This window comes from Neophocaena asiaeorientalis, unplaced genomic scaffold, assembly GCF_003031525.2.
Source record: "Neophocaena asiaeorientalis asiaeorientalis breed wild unplaced genomic scaffold, Neophocaena_asiaeorientalis_V1.1 scaffold133, whole genome shotgun sequence".
Taxonomy (NCBI): domain Eukaryota; kingdom Metazoa; phylum Chordata; class Mammalia; order Artiodactyla; family Phocoenidae; genus Neophocaena; species Neophocaena asiaeorientalis.
Window position 1 is genome coordinate 2448601 of NW_020174429.1, and position 16205 is coordinate 2464805.

Consider the following 16205-nt stretch of genomic DNA (forward strand, 5'->3'; position numbering starts at 1 on the left):
GAGCAATGCAGAACAAGCCGCCTGCCTCAGAGCCCTGTATGACCTTGGACTTCACAACTGGGTAGGGGAATGAAGAGCTGGAGCCCTCCTGGAGCCAGGGCCTGGGGGGCTGCGCTGGCTCAGCAGGCCAGAACGGGACCGAGGACATGGGTTGGGGGTGTGGAGCTGGGGAAGGTTATGGAGAGGATCACAGAGGGTCACAAGGGGGAGGGGAGCGTGTTCCCCGAGTGTCAGAAGGGAGCTATTGGCTGTGGACACTAAGCCAAGAATATGAGTGAGTGGTGAACACCGGGAGGGGAGACTGGAGGGCCTGGGCTGTGACTTCTGTCATTGAGCCAGTGCCACTCGAGGCAGGGACAACTTCTTACCACCTTTACCTCAACCTCACAGGCGGAGCAAGACAAGGCTCACCTCTGCCACACTGAGGAATTACCTGTTCCTGAACCTGACTCCAGATGAAGTCCCCAGCTTTGAAAATGTGCTGAAAACCATCAGATAAAGATGTGGGGGGGAGGACCTTCAAGACGGCAGAGGAGTAAGATGTGAAGATGAGCTTCTTCCCCACAAATACATCAGAACTACACCTACATGTGGAACAACTCCTACAGAACACCTACTGAACGCTGGCAGGGGAACTCAGATTTCCAAAAAGGCAAGAAAATCCCCACGTAACTGGGTAGGGCAAAAGGAAAAAGGAAAAAAAAAAAGAGACAAAGGAATCTGGACAGGACCTGCCCTTCTGGGAGGGAGCTGGGAAGGAGGAAAAGGTCCCACACACTAGGAAGCCCCCTCACTGGCAGGGCTGGGGGAAGCTTTGGAGCCACGGAGGAGAGCACAGCAACAGGGGTGCAGAGGGCAGAGCAGAGAGATTCCCACACAGAGGATCTGTGCCGACCAGCACTCACCAGCCCGAGAGGCTTGTCTGCTCACCCGCAGGGCTGGGCAGGGGCTGGGAGCTGAGGCTCGGGCTTCCGTCGGAGTGCAGGGAGAGGACTGGGGTTGGCGGCGTGAACACAGCCTGAAGGGGTCAAGTGTGCCACAGCTAGCCAGGAGGGAGTCCGGGAAAAAACCTGGGCCTGCTGGACCGCAAGAATCCACTGTGGTGGGCTGCGGGAGAAGAGGGGCAGGCCCACCCGAGGAGCTTCCTGCTCCGTGCGCCCACAGACGGCAGGGCAACGCCTACACAAGTGTGAGCGTGAGCCGCAGCTCTCATCTCGGAACCCAGAGGCTGCTGCCGCTGCCACCAAGGGTCCTGTGTGCAAGGCAGGTCACTGCCCACACACTCCCGGCAGCCTGTACAGCCTGCCCCTGCCGAGGGTCCCGCGATGCAGGACTAACTTCCCTGGGAGAAGGCACAGCGCAACTCAGGCTCTTGCAACTCCGTGCCAGCCTCTGCTGCTGCAGGCACACCTGCACATTCCAATTGTGACTGCTGTATCCCTCCCTCCCCCCGGCCTGAGTGAGCAAGTGAGCATTTACAGCCGCTGCTTTCACCCCCTCTTGCCTGGGAGGGGACCAGACACCTGAGGGCAGCTCACAAGCAGAGGCGGGGCCAAAGGCAAAGCTGAACCCCAGGGGCTCTGCGACCAGAGAAGAGAAAGGGAAATCTCTCTGTGCAGCTGCAGAAGCAGGGGGTTAAAATCCCTGCAATTGGCTTGGTAAACCCCGCATGTGTGGAATACGTGAATAGACAACAAGTGTTCCCACAATTGAGGCTGTGAACTTTGGGGACAAGTACACACAGGAGGAAAGCCAGATGAGAGGCTCAGCTGGCCCAAAAATGCCCACAGCAGAGACCTACTGAGAAGTATAAGAAGACTTCCTGGATGGGCAGGGATTGGCTGCGGCTCACTGGGGGGACACGGACACTGACAGCTGAGGCCCCAAGAAAACATCACTACTTTTTTTTCTTTGTTTTGTTTTGTTCCATTGTTCTTTTTTTTATGATTATTCTTTTAATTTTTATTTACTTTTTATTTTCTTTCTTATGCTTTTATTTCTAATATATTTTAAATTTTATTTTTTTCTTCTTTCTACTGTACTTTTTTGTTATATTGTGTTTTTTCCTTGTGTTTCTTTCTTTGTTTTCCTTTGTTTTCATTTTATTTTAAACTATATTATCTATTTTTACTTTACTACGCTGTTTTGCATTTTTTCCTTTGGTTTTCATCTTTCTTTTGTCTTTACATTTTTTTTATCGTTTTTGTGTGTTTGCTTTATGCTTTCATTGCCTTTTTTTAGTTTGCTTTCTGCATCTGATTTGTTCCTGGTTCTGTGTATTTATTAGTTTACTTTTTAGTGTTTGTTTTAGTTTTTGAGATTGTTTATTGGTTTGGTTGCTCTCCTCTTCTTCATCCTCTTTTTTTCTTTTCTTTTCGTGAGTGCGTGTGTGTATGTTTCTTCATGTGATTTTGTCTGTTTAGTTTTGCTTTTACCATTTGTCTTGGGGTTTTGTCTCTTTGTTTGTTTGTTTCTTCTTCCTTTCCTTCCATGCCGTGTGGCTTGCAGGGTCTTGGTGCTCCAGCTGGGGGACAGGCCTGAGCCTCTGAGGTGGGAGAGCTGAGTCCAGGACACTGGACCACCAGAGAACTCCTGGGCCCATGTAATATTAATCGGTGAGAGCTCTCCCAGAGGTCTCCATTCCAACACTAAAACCCGGCTCCACCCAAGGGCCAGCATATTCCAGTGCTGGACCCCTCATGCAAACAACTAGCAAGACAGGAACACAACCCCACCCATTAGCAGTCAGGCTGCCTGAAGTCATACTAAGCTCACAGACACCTGAAAACACACCACCTGACGTGGCCCTGCCCATCAGAGGGACAAGATCCAGCCCCACCCACCAGAACACATGAACCAGTCCCCTCCACCAGGAAGTCTGCACAAGCCACTGAACCAACCTCACCCACCGGGTGAGAGAAGTAAGAGGAACTATGATCCTGCAGCCTGCTTTCTGACCTCAAACACAGTAAGTTAAATAAAATGAGAAGACAAAGAAATATGCAGCAGATGAAGAAGCAAGGTAAAATCCAACAAGGCCAAACAAATAAAGAGCAGATAGGCAGTCTACCTGAAAAAGAATTCAGAGCAATGATAGTAAAGATGATCCAAAATCTCAGAAACAGAATGGAGAAAATACAAGAAATGTTTAACAAGGACGTAAAGGAACTAAAGAGCAAACAAACAGTGATGAACAGCACAATAAATGAAATTAAAAATCCTCTAGAAGGAATCAATAGCAGAATAACTGAGGCAGAAGAATGGATAAGTGACCTGGAAGGTAAAATATTGGAAATAAATACCACTGAGCAGAATAAAGAAAAAAGAATGAAAAGAACTGAGGACAGTCTCAGAGATCCCTGGGACAACATTAAACACACCAACATTCGAATTATAGTGGTCCCAGAAGAAGAAGAGAAACAAAAAAGGGTCTGAGAAAATATTTGAAGAGATTATAGTGGAAAATTTCCCTAATATGGTAAAGGAAATAGTCAATCAAGTCTGGAGAATGCAGAGAGTCTCATATAGGATAAACCCAAGGAGAAACACACCGAGACACTCATTAATGGAACTATCTACAAAAAAATATTAAAATCAGCAAGGGAAAAACAACAAATAACATACAAGGGAATACGCACAAGGTTAACAGCTGATCTTTCAGCAGAAACTCTGCAGGCCAGAAGGGAGTGGCAGGACATATTTAAAATGATGAAAGGGAAAAACCTACAACCAAGATTACTCTACCCAGCAAGGATCTCATTCAGATTCAATGGAGAAATCAAAAGCTTTACAGACAAGCAAAAGCTACGTGAATTCAGCACCACCAAACCAGCTCTACAACAGATGCTAAAGGAACTTCTCTAAGTAGGAAACACAAGCGAAGAAAAGGACCTACAAAAACAAACCCAAAACAATTAAGAAAAAGGTAATAGGAACATACATATTGATAATTACCTTAAATGTGAATGGATAAAATGCTCCAACCAAAAGACACAGACTGGCTGAATGGATACACAAACAAGACCCATATATATGCTGTCTACAAGAGACCCACTTCAGACCTAGGGACACATACAGACTGAAAGTGAGGGGATGGAAAAAGATATTCCAACCAAATGGAAATCAAAAGAAAGCTGGAGTAGCAATACTCGTATCAGACAAAATACACTTTAAAATAAAGACTTACACAAGACAAGGAAGGACAGTACATAATGATCAAGGGATCAATCCAAGAAGACATAACAACTATAAATACTTATGCACCCAACATAGGAACACCTCAATACATAAGGCAAACGCTAACAGCCATAAAAGCAGAAATCAACAGTAACACAATAATAGGGGGAGACTTTAACACCCCACTTACACCAAAGGACAGATCATCCAAACAGAAAATAAATAAGGAAACACAAGCTTTAAATGACACATTAGACCAGATGGACTTAATTGATATGTACAGGACATTCCATTCAACTACAACAGAATACACTTTCTTCTCAAGTGCACATGGAACATTCTCCACGATAGATCACATCTTGGGTCACATATCAAGCCTTGGGAAATTTAAGAAAATTGAAATGTATAAGCAACTTTTCCGACCACAGCGCTATGAGACTAGATATCAACTACAGGAAAAAAAACTGTAAAAAATACAAACACATTGAGGCTAAACAACACACTACTAAATAACCAAGAGATCACTGAGAAATTAAAGAGGAAATCAAAAAACACCCAGAAACAAATGACAATGAAAACATGACAACCAAAAACCTATGGGATGCAGCAAAAGCAGTCTAAGAGGGAAGTTTATAGCAACCCAATCCTACCTCAAGAAACAAGAAAAATCTCAAATAACCTAACCTTACACCTAAAGCAATTAGAGAAAAAAGAACAAAAAAACCCAAAGCTAGCAAAAGGAAAGAAATCATAAAGATCAGATTGGAAATAAATGAAAAAGAAATGAAGGAAACAATAGCAAAGATCAATAAAACTAATAGCTGGTTCTTTGAGAAGATTAAAAAAACTGATAAACCATTAGCCAGACTCATCAGGAAAAAAAAGGGAGAGGACTCAAATCAACAATTAGAAATGAAAAAGTAGAACTAACAAATGACAGATCATAAATACAAAGGATCATGAGAGACTACTATAAGCAGCTATATGCCAGTAAAATGGACAACCTGGAAGAAACAAATTCTTAGAAATGCACAACCTTCTGAGAATGAAGCAGGAAGAAATAGAAAATATGAACAGATCAATCACAAGCACTGAAGTTGAAACTGTGATTAAAAATCTTCCAACAAACAAAAGCCCAGGGCCAGATGGCTTCACGGGAAAATTCTATCAAGCATTTATAGAAGAGCTAACAACTATCCTCAAACTCTTCCAAAATACAGCAGAGGCAGGAACACTCCCAAACTCATTGCACGAGGCCACCATCACCAATACCAAAACCAGACAAAGATGTCACAAAAAAAGAAAATTACAGGCCAATACCACTGATGAACATGGATAAGGATTGGGTTGTTTGTTTTTTTTAATATTGAGTTGCATGACCTGTTCATATATTTTGGAGATTAATCCCTTGTCCATTGATTCATTTGCAGGTAGTATAGTCATTTTCAAAGTATTGATTCTTCCAAACCAAGAACCTGGTATATCTTTCCATCTTTTGGCATCACCTTTAATTTCTTTCAACAGTGTCTTATAGTTTAAGTCTCTGTTTCCCCCAGTCCTGTCAAAGTCCTGCAGTCAATTCCCACTAGGCTTCAAAGTCTGATTCTCTAGGAATTCCTCCTCCTGTTGCCGGACCCCCAGGTTGGGAAGCCCGATGTGGGGTTCAGAACCTTCACTCCAGTGGGTGGACTTCTGTGCTATAAGTGTTCTCCAGTCTGTGAGTCACCCATCCAGCAGTTATGGGAACTGATTTTACTGTGATTGCGCCCCTCCTACCATCTCATTGCGGCTTCTCCTTTGCCTTTGGATGTGGGGCATCTTTTTTGGTGAGTTCCAGTGTCTTCCTGTCAATGATTGTCCAGCAGCTAGTTGTGATTCTGGTGTTCTCGTAAGACGTAGTGAGAGCACGTCCTTCTACTCCGCCATCTTGGTTCCTCTCCAATATCATTCTTAGTTGTGAAAAACTGAAAGCATTTCCTCTAAGATCAGAAACAAGACAAGGGTGCCCACTCTCACCACTAAAAAAAATGTGCTGTGGATTTCAGTGTATTTTCATTCTGTCTTCCACTGTCTTATTAATTGTTCCTTCTCACTTTCAAAGGCAACGAAACTTGGAGAGTCCTTCTGGAAGAGAAACATCTGCTCCTCCTAAACCATCAAGCCACAAGCCACCCTTTAGAGGGAAGACATGGGAGACCAGAAAGTAAACTCAACTGGGCTCTTCCGTTTCAATACTGAGAACCACGTGTGGCTTCTACACCTTTTGATTAGAGTTTCCATCACTGGAGGAGCTGGCATACATTTATCCCCTGATCACCAAACACCAAACCCCCTCAATTCATAGAGCAGAGAACCAAAGGCCAAAGTAGTTAGGTGACTGATAACACCCAGTTCCCCTGCCCCACATTTCCAAGGCTGCCTGTTTCTCTCCATGTTGGCAACTCAGGCCTCTTCCTGTTATAGCAGGTAGCATCCATGACAAGCTACATGGGGGAAATCTACAGCTTTCACCTGCTACCAAGCATGTGGCTCTTATCGCTCCCAAGCCATCTGGCATGGTAAAGATGACCCTGTGCTCTTGACCCACACTCTCTGGGATGCCTGTCTACAAGTTGGGGTCCTTCTCTCAGCACCTAGGTGATCTGGGGCACCAAATCCATACCACCATCACATCATGCCAATCCGCAATACCCAGTCTCTGCCAAAAGAGGCACATGTTCACCAATGCAGAAATACCTGCCAGTCATACTCAACGTGTTACCTTCTGGTATCTTCTAGTACGCAGAATAGACACCAATGCTTCTCCCAGCAAACTGAAGGCCAGCTAATCACAGATGAAATTCCAGCTTTGAGATCTCACATGTTCCCCTGCACCACAGAGCTGTCCTCTGCCCCACACCCCAAGCCTATAATTGAACTGATTCACGCAGAGCTCAGTAAAACTTTAATCAGCTTGACTACTGATGGGTGCGGCTGGGTTCCCTCCCTGTTGGTTGTTTGGCCTGAGGCAACCGAACACTGGAGGCTACCTGGGCTCTTTGGTGGGGCTAATGACAGACTCTGGGAGGGCTCACAGGCCAAAGTAGTTAGGTGACTGATAACACCCAGTTCCCCTGCCCCACATTTCCAAGGCTGCCTGTTTCTCTCCATGTTGGCAACTCAGGCCTCTTCCTGTTATAGCAGGTAGCATCCATGACAAGCTACATGGGGGAAATCTACAGCTTTCACCTGCTACCAAGCATGTGGCTCTTATCGCTCCCAAGCCATCTGGCATGGTAAAGATGACCCTGTGCTCTTGACCCACACTCTCTGGGATGCCTGTCTACAAGTCGGGGTCCTTCTCTCAGCACCTAGGTGATCTGGGGCACCAAATCCATACCACCATCACATCATGCCAATCTGCAACACCCAGTCTCTGCCAAAAGAGGCACATGTTCACCAATGCAGAAATACCTGCCAGTCATACTCAACGTGTTACCTTCTGGTATCTTCTAGTACGCAGAATAGACACCAATGCTTCTCCCAGCAAACTGAAGGCCAGCTAATCACAGATGAAATTCCAGCTTTGAGATCTCACATGTTCCCCTGCACCACAGAGCTGTCCTCTGCCCCACACCCCAAGCCTATAATTGAACTGATTCAATGATAGCATCAACAGTTTTACCTTACATTCTTCATCCAACAGGTCCAAGATGCCCAGCTTAGCTTCTATGAGGTCAATACAAGGTTGGTTATCATAAAAATCAATCAAGGTCCAAGGGATCTGCTCCTTCATGTATTCCTCTTGCTCCAACTTGAATACATGCTGGTTTAAGAAGTGAAAGGTCAAGGTTAGTGAACTATAGACACACCTTAACTTTCAACTCCCCTGAGCTTCAACCACATGGGTTCTGAGCCCTGGAGGATGGTACACACTCGCTAGAAAAGGTTTAGGCACAAGTCACAGTCATGAATGCAGAAGAAAAAAGCTCAGTTAGGTGATCCTCACTCCCATGTGAACCCTTCCCTAGGACACTCCAATAATCACCTGTAATGTCATACCTCAACCAGTAGCGAGAAGCCTCATAGCTGGCTTTCAATTGCTCAAATACCCCAGAAGCTCGGGGTCAAAAGAGTGGGAGTCAAAGCCAAGGAGAGGATCACTGACCTTCTTCTGAGCAGTGGGGAGCACCTGCCTAGAGCTGGGGCACCACCAGGAAACCAAGGGCAGGTCAGGGCAGAGCTAGAGCCCACTGACCCTGGACAGAAGAGAAGTAGGCCGGGCTGTCTGTCACTCCCTGGTGGGGAGAGAGGTCTCCCCGACCCGACATGTCCGGGTCCAGAAAAACCTACCAAGTTGAACTGTTGTTGGAGCTTCTCATTCGCATAGTTGATACAAAACTGCTCAAAGCTGTTCACGTCAAACGTCTCAAACCTGCAGAATGGGAAGAGCAGAGGATAAAGTAAGAGACATCTCCTTTTACCAAAGGAATCACTGGGACTTCAGCAAGGCAGCCCTCGTCCTCTGCTACCATCCGGCTCTAGCCTTAACTCCAGCACACAATTCCCATCTGCTCTTGTGCCCAAAGAGACCACTGTTGCCGGCATTAGCACGACAGAGTCCTATTAAATAGGAAAGTGAGAATGTACATCTTTTTCGCAATTAGAAAAAGTACTGACAGCAGGACATTCGGAAAAAGCAGGTGTAAAAAAGAGAAAGTCACCCATGATTCTATCACTCATGTTAACCACCAGTTACATTTTGGTATGTTTCCTTCTAGTGATTTTACATTTTTGAAGAAAAGTAGAATTATATGTAAAATTATACCTATATTTGTCATTTAACTCCCCATTCATTATTCAACATTTTCCCATGCCATTGTTCTTCAAAGGCATCAGTTTTATTTATTTATTTATTGTTTTTTGGCTGTGTTGGGTCTGTTTTTTGGCTGCATTGAGTCTTCGTTGCTGCCCACAGCCTTTCTTTAGTTGCGGTGAGCAGGGGCTACTCTTCATTGCATTCTCTTGTTGCAGAGTACAGGCTCTAGGCAGGTGGACTTCAGTGGTTGCAGCATGTGGGCTCAGTAGTTACGGCACATGGACCCTAGAGTGCATGGGTTTCAGTAGTTGCCACATGTGGGCTCAGTAGTTGCGGTGCATGGGCTCTAGGTGCGTGGGCCTCAGTAGTTGTGGCTCGCGGGCTCTAGAGTGCAGGTTCAGTAGTTGTGGTGCATGGGCTTAGTTGCTCCGCAGCACGTGGGATCTTCCCGGACCAGGGATCGAACCTGTGTCCCGTGCACTGGCAGGCAGATTCTTAACCACTGAGCCACCAGGGAAGTCCTGAACGACATCAGTTTTAATGTCTGCCTCATGGACCCTCGTATGGATCACAGATGCTGCTTTAGGCCTGAGGATTGTACAGGTGCCCAGGTGAGGGGACCAGTGGGGCCAGAATTTAGCTGATGCCCCCCTCAAGTCTGGGAGGGAGCATTTGCCCCAGAAGGGATGCCTTTTTCCAATTCACACAAAGCCTTCTCCTGGGCTCGCAGTGGCCCCCATGCAGACGAATCATAATTTAACCAATCACCTATTGTAGAACATTTTGGTTCTTTTTGCAGTTTTTAGCTGTTATCACTGCTGTGACAAATATTGGATATACATCTTTGAATTCATGATCTTTAAGATGCTATTCTAGAAGGAAAATTACCATGTTGGAGTTTGTTTTCTTAAATGGTAGAAGAAAATTACCTTCCAGAAAGATGGAGCCAATTGATGTTATCACCCTACCCCCACCCCAGCCTCCCAATGTATGAAAGCATCTTGTTCACCTAATCCTGGTTAATCATGTTGTCTTTAAATTCATGTTTGACTTAGAGTTTATGTACGATAAGATGCACCAATTTGAAAGATATATTTCAATGAGTTTCTGATAAATACTATACTACATGTGTCCATCATCACAATCCAGATATAGAACAATTTTTATCACCATAATCACCCCAAAAGTTCCCTTGTGCTCCAATCAGGTACGTTCTCATTGCCCCTCACTGGGAGTATTAATGCATCACAGATCTTTGGTCAGTAATGTAGATTAACTTTTAAAAATCTTTGGTTAATTATTATACGAAAAATGTTGTTCTTTGATTTTTAATATCTTTTGATTATTGATAGAGCTCAACATCTTTCTGTGTGTGTGTGTGTGTGTGTGTGTGTGTGTGTGTGTGTACTAGTTGTCTGTACCTTGTGAACTGTCTGTGATTGGTGAAGTATTTGTTGGGTTTTAACTTTAAAAATGGACTTATTTGAGCTCTTTATACTTTAGATCATCAATACTGACATCAACTACTCAACTGAAATGTTTGCAATATGGCTCGATCACTGCTGGGGAAGGGAGTTGGAGAAGAGCTGGAGCCTGCAGAGAGGAGGGCAGGTAAGGAGATGAGACATGGCACAGCACAGCCAGGCACAGTCCCACCTGCAGACCTTGCATGCTACACTTGAGGGGTTTGGATTTCACCAGGAGAAATGGGGAAAATTTGAAGGATTTTAAATTAAGAAATGACAACCAGGGCTTCCCTGGTGGTGCAATGGCCAAGAATCCGCCTGCCAATGCAGGGGACATGGGTTCAAGCCCTGGTCCGGGAAGATCCCACATGCCACAGAGCAACTAAGCCTGTGTGCCACAACTGCTGAGCCTGCACTCTAAAGCCTGTGAGCCACCACTACTGAGCCCGCATACCACAACTATGAAGCATGAACACCTAGAGCCCATGCACCGCAACAAGAGAAGCCACCGCAATGAGAAGCCTGCGCACCACAGTGAAGAGTAGCCCCCGCTCGCCGCAACTAGAGAAAACCGCGCACCGCCAACAACCCAGTGCAGCCAAGAATAAATAAAATAAATTTATTAAAAAGAAAAGAAATGACAACCATACTTGCATCTTAGAAACACTGTGATTTGTGGGAAGGTGTGCGAGACTGAATGCAGGAGGTCGAGTAAGGCAGTTATTATTGGAGCAGTAATTCAGGAAAGATCCAGTCAGGTCATGGCTTAGGCTGGTGGTGGCCAAGTAATGGGAATGTTCTAAAGACATTAAGGAAGGTGGAAATGAGAGGACTTCAAATGACCAATGGCGTGTGGAGATGAGATTCACCTGTACAACTGAACGGATGTGATCACCCACCAAGCTGGAAGCATTATTATAGCATCAGCAGCTTCAGCTACAAATGAGTGGGGCCACCATGTTCGCAGAGCAAAGGCATCAGGTTGAGGGGGTAAGAAGGGGAAGAAATCGAGGAGGAAGAGGTACCTTTTTCTCATTCACGCACCATGCTGAATGAGCTGGCAGGGACCTTGTAAATGAGCACCTATAGAGCACCAAGCCCCAGATGCTTCATGAGCTCCCTGAACACCCACAACAAACAAGAGCTCGGGTCTATTACTAATCCCATCCTACTGCTGAAGAAACTAAATAACCTGTCTGAAGTCAGAGAGTCAGTAGACAGAAGAGCCAATATTTGAACCCAGAGAGAGTGATTTCTGAGACCACATTAACTCAGAAAGGAATAAAAGTTCCATTTAAGAAAGAATGAAAAATAAATAAGTCAATAAAAAATTAAAAAAGAAAAAAGAAAGAAAAAGAACGAAAGAACAAAAGAAAGAAAGAAAGAATAAATGAAGAGGACGCCACGCGCCCAGATGAGTGCTGCTGCTTTGGACAGGCTGGGCTTGCGAAAGCCTCAACATGCCTTTGGCTAGAGATTTACTGCATCCTTCCTTGGAAGAAGAAAAGAAAAAACATAAAAAAAAAAAAAACGGGCTGGTTCAAAGCCCAAATTCTTTATGGATGTAAAATGTCCAGGTTGCTACAGGATTACCACAGTTTTCAGCCATGCTCAGAGAGTGGTGCTTTGTGTTGGTTGTTCAACAGTGTTGTGCCAGCTGATGGGAGGAAAGGCCAGGCTCACAGAAGGGCGTTCATGTAGAAGAAAGCACCACTAATGATCCATGCGACTTCCTGAATCTGGGTTCTATCACAGAAAGCCTTATCTGTTTAGTAATTCTAGTTAATCTACCAAGATGATGCAATTATGTTTAATTTTGTAAGGTATACAACAATGCTCTATTTTGAAGTCAGTTTTTCAATAAAGTTTTGATTATGAGCATAAATAAATAAATACATAAAGAAGGAAGAGATGACTAGGAAGGGCTGTGGAGGAGAGGAGAACTTCCCAGGGGAGGAAGTGTTTGAGCACGTGGAGAGCGGGAGAGGGGTGATGCCGAGGGACCCCAGGCTGGGGACACAGGCTTCAGCCTTCATAACCTCACATCGCTAGCCCTCTCACTCTTTGTATGGGTGACTGAATTTTCTCAGTCTTACATAAATTTATGCCAGCCCTTCCAAACAGGCTGAACTACCACTCCCTAATAGAAATGTTGGAGCTGCCCCTGGTGGGGTTGGGGACGGTAGTGGTGGTGGAAAGGCAGCACCACAAACAGCAGAACCAGCAAAAATAAATGCATCAGATGCCCAACAGGGTTGGCTCAGTGCCCAGAACACATCAGGCTTCTCCTCCTCTGTGCCCACCTCCCCCAACAAGGTATAAGACGCGGAGAAGTGGGAAATCATCTTGAGATCAAAGGAATCAACTGCTTGGAGACAACCACATTAAAGCACAGCCTTTGGTCATGCCCACAGAAGAGAAGTAATTCTAGGTCAATAAAACACGATCAAAGGTGCAAAATCCAAGCTGGAGGCACTCCAGACCATGCAGGAGGGAGGCACTGGCTCTTCCAGTCCTTACCCTGGATTAGGGTCCTTCCAGCCCAGAGGATGGTCCTATAGCCCGAGTTATGCCTCCTAGGACCTCATTTCCTCCCCCTATAATCCCGTCACACCCCAAGAAAGGTTGATGATGACAGCCAAGTCCCAGAGGAAATTTCATTAATAAAGCCTAGAAGGACGATAAAAGAGCTACCCTAGCAACCGGCCAGATAACAGCACATGGGCGTGTTTGCTGAGCTTGGACTGGGCTCCACAGATAAAGGATTTAAATATCTCCCACTTGTCATTTTTTAAAGGTTTACATTGGTAGCACTCCACAAGGAACATTCTCATTAATTTGAGAGGGCCTGAAATTAGCTGATAATTTCTCTATTTCTAAGATATTATCTGGTAACAATTCCTCTGCCGTCTAGTGTAATTACTGTAATGCAGGAGGGCCAGACATGAATGAGGGGTTTGGGTAGCTTGGAAAATGTCTAAGAAAACCACAGATAGGGAGATAGGGCAACTTCTCTAAATTAAATTGTATTTGTAGTAATTCTTGCCATCAATAGAGATGACTTTTTAAAATAAACACAATGGATCAATTTATAGTTCACAAGATTAAAATATCACAAAGAAATTTATATATGAGAGGGAATTGGATTTCTCTTCTAAAATCAATGTTGGGAATATTTAGACTAGAATCCTTGGGTGGGAGGAAGGTCAAAACATGAAATAGGATTTGATGCTGAGACCTGAGATCTGTACTCACGGTGGTACAATTATCACCCCTACTTCAATGTTCCCCTATCTTCAAAAACGTAGTAGAAAAGTAGAGAATTCCCTTCTCATTCTACCCGACTTCAGGATGGGGTAAGGGATACAAGCACCTCTATAAAAATAAGGCAGTGTCTGTGGGAAAGTGAAACTGCAATAAATAGAAGTCAACCCATCACTCTGAGTTAATTATTAACCTCCACGAACCATTCATTCCAGAGCAGAGAGGCAATGAGATGCTTTGAAGGTTGGGAAACAGTTCTTCCCCTGGAGCACAGGTCAAAGGAACTAGACTTTCTCAGCTCAGGCTTGTCTTTCTATTTCACCAAGACCTCTCTCTATCCTTCTACCAAAGGTCAAAAGAAAAGATATGTGATATAGGTTAGACATAGAGGGGGGCTTCTAGGGAATGAGTACTAAAAGTCAAACAAGTCCTCTCAAGGTCTCTTTCCCTCCTGAAGCCCATGAAACCTCACAAGGGCACCTTGCAGTCTGTTAGGGAGGCCAACCCTTCTGATCTCTTTACTAAATAATCCTGGGGTGCCAGCTGCACCTAAGAATGGCAGGACTTGAATTCTGCTCACGTGCTTCTCTCTGTGCCCAGATGTCCCCACATAGGACTTGTCCTTCAGGGACAGCACAGTTCTAGGCACTGCTCACATCCCAAGGTCAAGAACAGTTCTTCTGGAGGACCAAGTCCATTCAGTTTGCAGTGTGCTCCAATTCCCGGCTCTTCTCCATGTCTGAAAATCTGATGTGGGACAGAAAGATGCCCACCATATGGTAACCCTCTCCCAATCCATCAGTCAACTGTCCCAGGAACTGTAAGGGCTGCAAAGAAGAGCAAGTCATGGACCCTGCCCAACAGAGCTATTAGGAGGATAACATGAAACCAGTATATGAAACCTTCCAACTAGTAGAGATTTTATGTGTTACAAAAATTTAAAGGAGGGTGAATTCATGGGGGTGCTGGCATGAACAGAGAGAAATGGGAATTTATCCAAGCTTTAAGACTATGTAGTGGTGTTTGGTTCCAGGAATGCTCCAAAGGGCTGTGTCAGAGCAATTCTGGAAGGTTGAGCTTGACTTTCGAGCACTCTGAGTTACATGGCTCTCCTGGGAGACTCAGAGATTCCAGGGAGAACCCAATTGCTTCGGGTGATCTGCTGGATCTGAGAACACTGGGGCCAGCTATGCATGTCTACCCTGAAGAAGACATGTCCAGGAATCTTCTGGGCTGTCCAAGGTTGGGTCACTGTTCACAGGCTTCAGGGTAAATGCAATCACTGACTTCTCCCCCTCCATTCGCCATGAAACCTTTCCATACTAGACAGAGAGAGGATGGGTAGTCTTCTCCAAATAAATAACTTAGGATTGTGAAATTATCTGTAAGTCTATTTTGAAGAGTGAGACCAAGAAAACAAAACATAACAAAGACACAAAGAATTTCCATCAAAAAAAAAAAGAATTTCCATCAAAATGATGAAGGCAAATGGTGAGCCTAAGAAATTTACTTAAAATATATCATTAAAGGCAACTTACAGAATTGTAGAACATGTTTGCAAATCATATTTCTGAAAAGGGGTTAATATCCAGAATATATAAAGAAATCCTACAACTCAAAAAAAAAAGTAAATAACTTGATTTAAAAATGGTCAAAGAACTTAAAACATTTCTCCAAGAAGATATATGAATGGCCAAGAAGCATATGAAAAGACCATCATAAATCATTAGAGAAATGCATATCAAAACCACGAGATACCACCTCGTACCTATTGGGATGGCCACTGTCAAAAAAAACAGAAAACAACAAGTGTTGGCAAGGATGTGGAGAAACTGGAACCCCTGGGCACTACTGGTAAAAATGTAAAATGGTGCAGCTACTATAAAAAACAACATGGATGTTCCTCAAATAATTAAAAATAGAATTACTATATGATCCAGCAATCCTACTTCTGGTTATATATCCAAGAAGTCTAAAAGAAGAGATATTTGCACACCCTTCCTTGGTCATTGCAGCATTTTCACAATAGCCAAGAGGGAGAAGCAGCCCAAATGTCCATCGATGGATAGATAAATAATATGTGGTACATGCATACGATGCAGTATCATTCACCTTTAAAAAAAAAAGGAAATCCTGTCACATGCTACAACATGGTTGAATCTTGAGGACGTTATGCTAAGTGAAATAAGATGGTCCCAGAAGATAGATACTATGATTCCATTTACATGAAGTCTGTGGAAGTATCAAAATCATAGAGACAAGGGCCTCCCTGGTGGCGCAGTGGTTAAGAGTCCGCCTGCCGATGCAGGGGACACGGGTTCACGCCCTGGTCCGGGAAGATCCCACATGCCGCGGAGCGGCTGGGCCCGTGAGCCATGACCGCTGAGCCTGCGCGTCCGGAGCCTGTGCTCCGCAAAGGGAGATGCCACAACAGTAGAGGCCCGCGTACCGCAAAAAAAAAAAAAAAAAACAAAAAAGAAAAAGCAAAGACAGGGGGTGGC

At 44.6% G+C, this 16205-nt stretch overlaps 1 protein-coding gene and 1 pseudogene across 1 annotated transcript in view; one reads left to right on the forward strand and one right to left on the reverse strand.

The window, feature by feature from the left end:
- Positions 1-16205, reverse strand: part of MYO5B (myosin VB) — a 373495-nt gene that overhangs the window by 105333 nt on the left and 251957 nt on the right. Inside the window, exons 11-12 of the mRNA XM_024756795.1 lie at positions 8509-8590; positions 7841-7981 (exon numbers count right to left, since the gene is read on the reverse strand). Of these exons, the coding sequence (XP_024612563.1) occupies positions 7841-7981; positions 8509-8590 (223 nt within the window). The remainder of the gene's footprint in view (positions 1-7840; positions 7982-8508; positions 8591-16205) is intronic.
- LOC112407471 (40S ribosomal protein S27-like pseudogene) lies at positions 11901-12157 on the forward strand (annotated as a pseudogene).